Source organism: Silene latifolia, chromosome Y (assembly GCF_048544455.1).
Source record: "Silene latifolia isolate original U9 population chromosome Y, ASM4854445v1, whole genome shotgun sequence".
In the NCBI taxonomy this organism is placed as follows: domain Eukaryota; kingdom Viridiplantae; phylum Streptophyta; class Magnoliopsida; order Caryophyllales; family Caryophyllaceae; genus Silene; species Silene latifolia.
In genome coordinates this window covers 220,144,976-220,156,917 of record NC_133538.1, presented here as the reverse complement: position 1 = coordinate 220,156,917, position 11,942 = coordinate 220,144,976, and the positions used below count along the sequence as shown (strand labels likewise).

Sequence of the window (11,942 nt, the reverse complement as noted above, 5' to 3'; positions counted from 1 at the left end):
AGAGTTCTGCACAATAACAAGGTGAAATTATAAACTGCAAATTGATGGGTGATTGGGTTTCATTGCCGAAAAGTCGGATTGTTATGGCGTAAAGAGTGGAGGCTCTGTACGACACACCCTTAGACATAGAGCAACCCGACAACGGCCTCCATCTCCTCGACCAGAAACGCAACACAGCCATCTTCCCCATTGATATAGACTATTAGGCCTTAGCCAAAACTGATCACAATATTCACTAATTTTCTAATTTACCAATTCAACTTATCATGTATTTGTAAATTAATTTACAAACATTAATATCTTCAAACACAAGGCTAAAGTAAATTGTTAATCCCTTCTTTATAATTGATCTTCAACTTAATCAAATACTACTAGATCAAAATCAAAAGCAAAATACATCACCATAATTATTCAACATCCCTTTGACGATTTTATCACCGAAAAAATAATAATCGCGACATTAGTAGAACCTAAGTAACATGATAAATCAGAGAAGATTATGATTATTGAAGAATTAACAATACGGATTAACCAAAAATAATTAAAGGAGCAGATCAACGGATTTGAAAGGAGAGAAAAACTGGGTTCGATATCAATGAAATATAGGTGCTGTTTGGCCAAGCTTAGAAAGTGCTTTTATAATCGAAAAAGTAGTAGCTTGGCCAAACATGGTAAATTAAAGAGTTTTAAAAGTGCTTTTAAAAAGTCAGAAACTCATTATTCACTCCCAAAAGGAGAAGTAGATATTTACTACTTCTACTTCTACTTTTTACCTAAAGAACCAAATAAGCAAACAAAAGTTGTATTAAAGTAGTTAGGCAAAACATGTAAATTTTGTGAGAAACCGCTTTTACAAAAGTATGGCTAAACAACTAAAACTTTTCCGAAAAGTAACTTGTAAATAAACTCCTTTTAAAAAAGAAAAGTCATTTTCCATAAGCAAGGCCAAACATCACCATATAAGGGTATAAGAAAGGGGTTTGTTAGTTGTAATTGAAAAAGTAGTAGCTTAGTCAAACATGGTAAATTAGAGAGTTTTAAAAGTGTTTTTGAGAAGTCAAAAACTGATTATTCACCCCCAAAAGCAGAAGTAGATATTTACTACTTCTACTTTTACTTTTTACATAAAGAACCAAATAAGCAAACAAAAGTTGTATTAAAGTAGTTAGGCCAAACATATAAATTTGTGAAAAACCACTTTTACAAAAGTATGGCCAAACAACTAAAATTTTTCCGAAAAGTAACTTGTGAATAAACTCCTTTTAAAAAGAAAAAGTCATTTTCCATAAGCAAGGCCAAACAGCACCTAAATTGGTTTTGGCGCTCAAGAATATTTGTGAAATCGTGGGAAACAGAAGCAGAAGCAGCAATTTAGTGCTTCTAGGGGGGGTTTTTTAGGTTTTGACTTTTTAAAAGTTGTTTTACAATCTCCTAAAATATACTAGTGTTTGGCCAAATTTCTCCTTTTACATTCACAAAAACACTTTTTAAACTTGCCCAAACACCCCCTTAATTATATTGTTTGTGCATCATTTGTTGTTGGATGTTTGTTCCTTGTAGTTAGATAGTGCAGTAATTTGGCTGATTTGTGCTCCACTTTTTTGCACTTGTAACAGTTTATTTGCTTGAAAATGGGGAAATTCTAATGGGTTTGCTTCAATTGGGTACGCGGAAATAAATTTTCACTTCCGATTTCGCTTTCGTTTGGTTCGTTTTTCTGGCAAGCCTTTAAATCGGTTAAGCGGTTTCTTGAGCCGGTTTGGTTCGAACCTGTTTTGATTTTTGAACACCCCTTCCCTGGATCTGTTTTCCAGATATAATTTTTTTCGGTTACTCTATTCAAGTTTAAGATAACTATTAAGTTTTTCTTTTTTTTATATATATATATTATTCTTTAATTCTTTTTGGGCTTTATAAAGTGACTTTCTTGTCTAACAAGAGTCTCTTATGGCTTTCATCCGCAAGGATGGTATAGGTTGTTTTCGATCAATCTAGTTTCTTTCCCTTATCAAAAAATAAAAAAAATAAAATAAGCAAAAGAAATCAAACCAAGAAGCTGGAGATACTAAATTACAGATCTTTATTTTCATACAAACCAAAAGGTCTTTTATGACATCCTAAAATGCAGTGCTTAGAAGGTATAAATATCAGTACAGCATTTTTTCTTTGCATCAAATCTCAAAACCTGGTGAAGAAAATTCTGGCATTAAATATATTGAAGCAGTGTCCATTCTCTCAATCTTCCACACGCGTAAAAAAAATCTTCACAACGTATGAATTTTAAACAACGGAGCAAAATCACTGCTACTTTGCCAAATCCTAGAAAATGCAGGCTTTGCATTTTGAAGGTGAGCAGACTAACACTCTGGGACTATTGTCCAGAGACGGACACAACCATCCTCTCCGGAACTAAGAATGCTGCACTCATCAGAGAAATCCACATCATATACTCCACCTAAGTGAGCAGACTTAATGGTTCTCCTAGCGGAAGCAGGCTTTCCAAGTTCATAGATTATGACGCATGTATCAAGGGAGCCAGTTGCAACCAAAGTGCAGTCAGGGGACCATGCCAAGCAGTTTATACGGGCAGTATGGTACAGCATGTTGTTAAGTTTTACCTGATAAAATAAGCAATTATTGAAGTTAATTCTGAGATATACAGCTGATAATATTCTAACCACCATATACAGCTGACAAGAAAGATAAGCAGAGAGTTCCACAGTGTTTCATGGCTGGGTGTTCAATTAAGTTTAGAACGTGTTCAAATTTCTAGAATGTTTCTAGGTTCAAATTTGAAGAACTCCGGCAATCTAGTTTGCAAACAAATTCCGCTTTAGTACATAACAATTCAGTTCAAGGATTGAATAACCGAACACTGAACCACACAACTGTGGAATTCCAATGGAAGACGGCTCACCACTCCAAAAGCACTGCATAAAACTAGGATTGTGCATCTAATTGTTCCTTTTGCAGATATAAACCCAACATATTATTATGCCTAGGTTTAACCTGTCCCTTTCCCCATGACCCCACCCCACCACATAACCACTCCCCAATAAAAGGAGCACAAAGTATTATGAGAGACAAAACCATCAGTTTTGCACTTTGCGTCAACATACCTCTCGGGTGGAACGATCCCAAACAACAGCCTCACGGTTGGCATCACCTGACGCAAACATAGAGACATCTGGAGAATAACGTATTACAGTTATTGCACCACGATGCTTCTCAAGAACTGCCTCTTCTGACAAAGTATCGCCGGAAATAGAATATATGCGCAATTTACCATCTTGCCCACCCAATATTGCTTCCGACCCATCAGGAGAAATAGCAGATGCTGTCACAGCAAATCCAAGGTTAATGCTTGACAAAATTTTCAAACCACTAAGCATTACAGCTCCAGTGTCAGTAGCAACTAAGACAATTTGAGGGTTGTGAAGAGCAACACTCAAGTCCTTTGGTTGATATCCAACATCCACATGCTCCGCAGCTGCACATTCGCCAGCATGAAAAGGAGCTCTCCAAACCTGATAAATGAAGTTTATTTCAATTGTCAAAGACTCTTAACATAACTTTCTGATAATGATTAGATTCCACTACTTTCTGATAATGATTAAGAGAGACATTTGGCTACTAAACAAAAGAATGCTAAAAGGAATCTCATACCGAGATTTTCTGATCAGATTTAAAACAGATTGTCATATCTAGACCTTGCAAAAATGACCTGACCAGAATATCCCTAATAACAACTTACCAGAAAATGACCTGACCCGGATCAATCCGACCCAAATTCTTGCAAACGCAAAATGACCCGACCCAATTGACCCATTTGCTAAAAATTCACGGAAAAATAGGAGTGGATATAAGGAATTATAGCTTATATATAAGAAGAGTAAAAGACAACACTGATGCACTCGCCCAGTTCATTATAAGTTTATAACTGCAATAGTAGGATATAATAACAATATTTCACTCTCAAAATACTGATATACTCAGTTAGCAATATGCATTTATTTGTGCTAGAAATATGCACTTGCCTGCAACTTCTGGAGCCCAGAGGAACGCAGTTCAAACTAAAAGGATGTACAGGATTTATAAAGCTAAAGCCAGATAAACAGGCAATGGAACAAATTTCTGATTATGTAGCTAATTTTTAGTGAAAATTGCAACTTACCACCTAGTATTTGCCGTATTTTGCAAACTACCACCTAGTATTTCATTTATTACAAATAACCACCTATATAACACTGTATACATCCGAAATCCCACCATATATCATTCTCGACCATCATTTAATTTAATTCCCGACTCATTAAGTGAATAAATTATGGAATGACCAAAACACCCTTACTTTTATTATTCACTCTAAACACTCACTCCAAACAAAATCAAACTCTTTACCCAAACATAAAATCAAAATCAATTTGTATTTGAAGAATCAATATCAAACAATTATTCATCAATATCAAACAATTATTCATCCATCTTAAACAAATCTCAAATTTACTAGTCCACAAATCCCCCCAAAAAAAACCAAATCCTCTCAAACACCATCCACAACCCATGAATGAATCCTTCTCTCACACCAATGAATCTTGATGGGTTAACTAGCGGGAATGTGGCCAATCATTTACAGAAATATAGGCTTTAATTTAAGCGTGTTCAGGGTGGTGTTGGTCACGACGACGTTCACGATGGGAGTAATTCAGCAGGTGGTTTCGATGGTTCCACTACGGACCGTTTGTTTGCGATCTCACAGATCCCGGCTCATTTTCTGCAAGTCGGGTTCCGCCACTGCGTATGTGTTGGTGGCGGCCTCACACCACCAGAAAATGGTGGCGGCGAGGCGGGACACTTTGGTTGAGACTGCAGAGGGTGGTGGTTAGGTGGCGGTGGTGAGTAGATGCGGTGGGACATGTGGTAAGGTGGCGATGAATGTTGTTATCTTTTAGTTTAGGGGTGTTGTTGATTATGATGATAATAATTTGGGTGTGTGATTTGATGAATTATTGGGGTGTTGGTGATTTTAGTTTAGCTTTTGGCAATTTGTTGATGAACGAAGATGATGATGAACTATTAGGGTGTGATGTTTTTCTTTTAATTTAGGTGGCTGTACATATTTTGAGTGAATTAAAGGAAGGGTAATTTGGTCAGTCTATTGTTTATTAACTTAACGAGTCGAGACTCAAGTAAAACGATGATCAGAAATGGAATACGGTGGTAGATGGGATATATACGGTGTAATTTAGGTGGTAATTTGTAATAAACAAAATAGATGGTGGTAATTTATAAAATACAGTAAATATTAGGTGGTAATTAACAATTTTCACTAATTTTTACTAATAACCTCCCTATTGCTGTCAATCAGGGTCTTAGAAGTATGGCAAGAAGTATAGAAGCTTAGATTCAGATATATCGACAGCATCAAGGCATGGATCATGGAGAATGCTGATAAATAGATTATCCTTAAGAGGATCTGCTTTTACCCTTAGTAGTCATTGAAGTAGGTCCTATAGTAGTGTAACATATTGCGGTGAAATATGTACCGAAAGAATATCTGTGACTCGTACCTTATTATCAAACCCAGATAAGATGAGCTCGCCTTCCACAGCAGCAAAACATTTTATTGGTGCATGATGCTTCATATTAATTTTGCCAGAATATCCAACACCACGAATCCATTTAGCAATTACACCATCATAGCTGCAGGATAGCACCGTGTTTTCATCATTCTTCAGCACACTCAAGGAAGAGACATTCTTAATATGTCCAGAGAGCGTAACAGGGTCCTTCTCCAAGTCACTTGCAGAAAATATGTTTATGGAACCGCCAAGTGAAACAGTAAATAAGCTGTCATTCTGCCAAAGACATCCAACCAACATATCGTCTATCCCACCAGATTCAGGGCAGGTTAGTGTTTTTATGATTGTCCCATGGCCTTCTTGTGAAATTTCCCACACTTTAGCAGATTTATCAGCAGATACAGTAAGGACCTAAAATGGAATGCTCATTACAACATTCTTAACACAAGAGAAAATAATGAAAAAGAAAAACATGGGCCAACATGCAAAAGAAAGTAAAGTAAACACCAAAATGACATGTCAAAAAAACTGCACGTGTGAAATCTATGATACAAATAGGTTCCATTGTAGATAGAATTTAGCGGTACAGTACTACAGTCATTTCAGTTTCAGGTGGCGGATCTTAAACATTTTTTAAAGGTGGGCCAGTTCAAATAGGAAATAACTACTACAAAGTACTCCCTCCGTCCCAGTTATTTGTTTACCTTTTGTTTTGGCACAATTATTAAGGAAATGGGAGGGGGCCACTTGTGGTTAGTGTTATTGAATGACAAGTGGATCATTATGGATATTGATGATCAAAATATTCATAAAAAACACCCCAATATAGGAAGGTAAACAAATGAATGAGACACACTAAAATGGAAATGGTAAAAAAATAACCGGGACAGAGGGAGTACTATTTTTCCAAAATGATAACTTTATCTTTATGACTTTATTTAGTACTGTCTCGATTTCAGACTTTGTTCAAAGTACTACTTTAGATTAAAAAAAACTGGAATATCTTGTGTGAGGGTTAGTTAAATTTTAATTTCATAACCATATGACAAAAACTATAATTATATTCAGTTTATTTCCCGTTGTTAAAAATCATAATCGACGATTTTGCAAATTTTTTAACTAATCAAATGAGCTAGACTCTTAAACTATGAAAAAAAAAAGACAAATTATTAAAGCGAAATGAGAAAGGAAGATGACTAGCATGTGTAAACAAATTAGCAAAGTAAGCCACTTACAAAGATTATATAAAGGCCATTAAACATCATATTTATGTGAGGCCATGAAATTAAATGTGTGCAAAAGGCTATGTATAACTCGCAGAATCCGTAACAGTGGCGAACAACAACGGAGGCATTTTAGTAATTCTGTTGTACTTGTAGTTTCTGCCATAGCCGGGCCTAGGCCCCGCAAAGGCAAAATCAGCAAAGTAGGTTTTAGATATGTTTCTTTCATCAAAAATCAAAAATAGATGGCCTATGGCAAACTTATACACAAATTCTTATTTAAGACGGGTATATCCGTCTTAAGCTAAAGACGGGTCAAGTAGTTAGAATAAGACAAAAACAGATATCATAGGGAAAAGCAACAGATTTGCCTTCTATGCAGAAGTGGAATGATACTTGACCCGTTTTAATGTTAAGACGGACTTAAGGGAGACTAGCTGAAGCTTATAAGCCATCTATTGTCATCTAAATGCTAATATGGAATCTAATGATGTCCCACACCAAACTCGCAGTGTTATCTGTGCGGTCCACACACCTGCTATAATTAAATATTTAAGACTTTCTAGAATCAAAATTCTGATGAAAAGTAATTTAGGCCAATAGCATGCTCTGATGTGTTGTGCAAAACCACGAGGTGAATCCAGATTTCAAAGATAACTACGAGTAACATCCAAGATGCTCTCCCTACAATTACGCACAGAAAATTTTGGATGTTATTCCAAAATTACGCACATCCAAGATGATCTCCCTACAACCAAAATTACGCACAAGGTGAAGAGTATTCCTCCGTAGCTCTAATTTCTTTCAACTCCTTCCTTTGTCTCATCTATCAACACAATAGCATCTGAAAGACTGAAAACATCATACACCAAGGAATGCCGTCTGACATACACAATATCATCTACAACATCACACATTTCATGGTACTGTAGAGGTACAAAATCAGCTGCACGCCTTACTCTAGGTCCCAAAGTATCCTATGTGATGAGTTTAGTCTACGAGTGTTTGCTACTACTTTGCTAGACAGGAAGGCTTTATTCTATGTGTGTTTGCTACTTTGCTAGACAGGAAGGCTAAGCACGCTGGCATACAGTGATATGTGGCTGGTTTCTTGTTTATAGGCACACGCCTTTTTTCTATGCTTGCATTATACAACTGCCTACCAACAAAAGCGAGATACAGCATTTAGCGTTACAGGTTTGGCAGATCTTGGTTGCATTGAACTAATGTGTCGTTCATAAAGCAGCCAGTGACTGAGTTGGCCAAAATAGGCATTATGTACTGTCGTACTTGTGCATTCAATCAAACTGCCTTGGCTCTTTCTTGTTCTTCTACTTTCAGAGGACAGTAATTTTCTCTCAGCTAAATTCACTTTTTTTGTTAAATAAAGCCTCTATTCATTTTCATCATGGGTAAGACATGACAACTGACGAACACACTAAAACACTCCCATATGAGTGTCTGCCCATTCTTCACTCATATATTGTCCATCTCCAACGACTTTGGTAAAGCCAATGTAGCGAACAAAAGTGACTAGATTATACAAGATGAGGAGAAACAAGTTACTAACATGCTGCTCAACGGACTCAATATTGTATATTAGATTCATACGTAAAAAAGATTGTAAATTGGTATAGCTCATGTCAGAAGCCACCAAAATAATATATAACAAGGTAAGACTCAAAGAACTGTACTACCCACCTTTTTACTATCTGGGCTCCAGCTCACAGCGTAAACACTTCCTTGATGACCATCCTCTGAGGACAGCTCTCCAATTTTGTCTCCTGTTTTTCCTTCATAAACTATACCTTTTTTATCTGAACTAACAGTGATGAACTTGCTTCCATCTGGTGAGAACCTCACACAGTTGACAAAGTTTAAGTGCTCCCTATACATTACACGATTTTGAGATTAGAGAGCAAATAAAAATGATACAGTGATGAGCAAACACTTTTGTTGCTCTCTAGTCCAGCATATAACTAATGTCAACTCTAAAAAAAAATTAAAAAATAAAAACACAATTTCAACGTTCAAGTCTTTAACCCTTCAGCTGAATATATAGTTTACAAAAGAAGTGCATTAAAAGAGGACTGGTTTAAGCAGGCAAGAAAAAAAAACTGTTCCATTACTCGACTACTCTGCTAAAAAATATCTCAAGCAAACTACTTGCATACAAAACAGTACACATATTCGCATGTTGTGCATTTAAAGACACAACATGAATCGTCACCCTGACAAATTTGGAACTGAGATCACCAGAATATCAATTAACGACACCGAGTACATCAGCTCAACAGCGACGCAATGCTCTTTGATTTATTACAACTCCTTTTTCACTAATGTTTCGCTGCCTTTCCAGTGATGACATATTTTCCTTAAGAAAAAGGACATCTAACCATCCACACAACCCTGACTTGCGTCTCGAGAAGCCTGCCACCCTATGACCAGCTAACTCATGGTAAAGTTAAACAGCACATAAACAAAACTGAAACAAACCACAAGACTTATGGATGAGCATGTACTGCAACGTATGACAGGCTGAATTCCCTTGGATAAGAAAATTTGAGCCTACCCTGGCTATTAGTAATAAACAAAATCTATAGAGAAAATATTAGTAATAAACAAAATCTATAGAGAAAATATCATTTTGCCACATCAGTTGTGATTCAATAACTCGAATAAATGGCCCTGATTAACTCCAAACAATATTTGTTAATCAGAACAGTGATTTACTGCCCTTATGGCTGATGTAGGTGGTTATGTGGACTAACCGCTAAAGCAGTTATAGAGTATTTCCATGATTGCCATCTAATAAAAGAAAAAACACGAAACAAAACATTCCAAAACGTTCTGATCATAGCATAGGGACATACTACTGCCAATCACCTTATGGAATGCTTAAACTTGAAAGGTGGCCCTTCATAAAAATTGATCAGAAAGTCCTCGCCACAAGTAACGATACGGTATGGTCTTGTTGGTTTGAATGCACAACTCAAAACCCGTTTTGAGTGACCATCAAAGTCTCCAACAGTAGATCCAGAATCCCACCTACAAATTTGTTATCGTGTCAAAAAGGCAGAAAATATAAATAAACGCAATCATGTGTTTGGACCTCAATTCTTAATGACAAGCATGTAAAATGAAGATTAGGCCACCTTGATAAGTTATCGATGCCCCCTTGCAGAGCTATAGGCCCGGGCAGTGCCCGGCTAAAACAATTATATACGCAAGATTATTGCTTTACCATCATCTTAGATCACATCCACAAACTCAAAGTTAATGAGTATCATCTTCCATTACGTTGAAAACCTATATTTATGTTTCGTTTCCACTATACCAGCTTTTTACTGTCATTGACGCATTGCAATTACAAGGCCTGAGGTAGGCACTTAGTGCAGTTATTGCACTTAATTCATATGAACAAAGTAAAAAACTTGAGGGAAAGAAGATTAATGATCATATAGATCACTTAACGATGCATAACTAATAATTCCCTTATAGATCAAAACTAGAACAACCCCCCTCTTTCCCGAATCCCCACACCTCGTCATTCGTAAGAGCCTTTGAGACACTGAGGTAATGTTGTTAGTGTTGTTAATCTATAAATTAGGTCGTACACAGATATAATCAATCCATTGTTTCCTTCGGCTTTTTGGTGGGATGAAATAAAAATGAGATTTCACCTTGAAGCTAATTTATGTCCGTATTGAGAGCATCTACGACAGTCTCTCACACGCCCGGTCTATAGACATCCCCGTTTAGCTAGGAAAGGTATTGCATAAACTCGACGTTGTGAACATTACTAAATTGGAATATCACATCCTTCCAACAACAATAAATAAGATGCATAATGCAATTAAAATCCACAATTTTTATCTTCGTGTAAAGCGACCTTACACGACGACTAATTGATCATTCATGTTAGCCGACCCCAAATCAGAAACAGTCTGAAAAATCAATTAACAGCGAAAAGTCAAAAGAAATAGACATACATAAAAGCTCTGACAAAAGATTTGCCCTTGCCATCACCAGAAGCAACAATGCGAAGCATATCAGGGGACCACTGAAGATCATCAATCCGACCAGAAAGAACCTTAAACTCATTCTTAAGAACAAACCCATTGTGGGTCCCCCAGATCCGGACAGTCCCGGACACATCAGCGGATGCGATCCATTCCGCATTAGGCGAATAACGGGCGACCGACACCGGGTAGGCGTGCTCACCGTACACCTCCACCTTCTGCGGATTGTCCAGGCTCCGGATGATGACGGAACGGCCGTTGCAGTACAGAATGTTGTTCGATTTGGGGTCGCCTGAGATGAGGATCCCACGCCCGCGTTCCGTTGACGGAACGCAGGCATAGGTTTCCGATAAGGAGGCCATATGAATGTAGTTTTCGGAGGTGAGAGAAAGGGAGAAGGGGGAAATGCGAACAAGTGGAGTGGGTCAATTTTATTTTGAGATGTTAAAAATGTGAAAATGAAGGGTTTTGGTAGATGCAAACTCGCGGGAACATCAACGACTTTTTTTTACACGAGAAAATAGGGTGATCATATGCTATACTTGTCACGTTTTTTAATCAAATCGGTTAATCTAACACGTTGCACAAATTGATTATGTTCTTAATTAATTATCACTAATTTTGTATCAAGTTGTATTTGGAATGGTGGTATAAATGTTAAAACGGGATTAAATAAATTACGAATTTGCTATTTGCAATACGTACTTTACTCAATGTAATAGGAGAGTTATCAAAATTATTAACACACAACTGACAACATTATATAGAGTAGAGTAAATTATCAATTACACCCACGTCAAATACACATTTTTACATTTACTCCCACGTCAATTTTTTTTATTAAATTACACCCAAGTTAATAGCTCAGTTTACAAATTGCACCCAATATCGGAATCCGGCCAAATTTCCGTCAATTTTCAAATTTTCTGGGTAAAAACATATTTTTAGGACGATTTTGCCCTTCTGCCTTTCTTGATTAACCTTGTGTTTGTTTGATGTTTAACATCTCATTCATTCCCTTCCCTTCTTCATCCTTCTCTCATATTTTCCCTAATTTGATTTCCTCCATTGTTTTCCTCATCCTTAAGGTAATTCATTCCTCATTGTTTTCTTTA

The 11,942-nt window shown here is 36.8% G+C and overlaps 1 protein-coding gene across 1 annotated transcript; it reads right to left on the bottom strand.

The window, feature by feature from the left end:
* Nucleotides 1–2,063: 2,063 nt before the first annotated feature.
* LOC141634060 (actin-interacting protein 1-1-like) lies at nt 2,064–11,290 on the bottom strand. The gene is made up of 6 exons (XM_074446368.1): nt 10,798–11,290; nt 9,692–9,853; nt 8,507–8,693; nt 5,571–5,993; nt 3,120–3,527; nt 2,064–2,618 (listed from the first exon to the last, which is right to left on the bottom strand). Exons 1-6 carry the CDS (start codon nt 11,187–11,189, stop codon nt 2,358–2,360), a joined length of 1,833 nt encoding a protein of 610 aa, XP_074302469.1. The 5' UTR covers nt 11,190–11,290; the 3' UTR covers nt 2,064–2,357.
* Nucleotides 11,291–11,942: the final 652 nt, after the last annotated feature.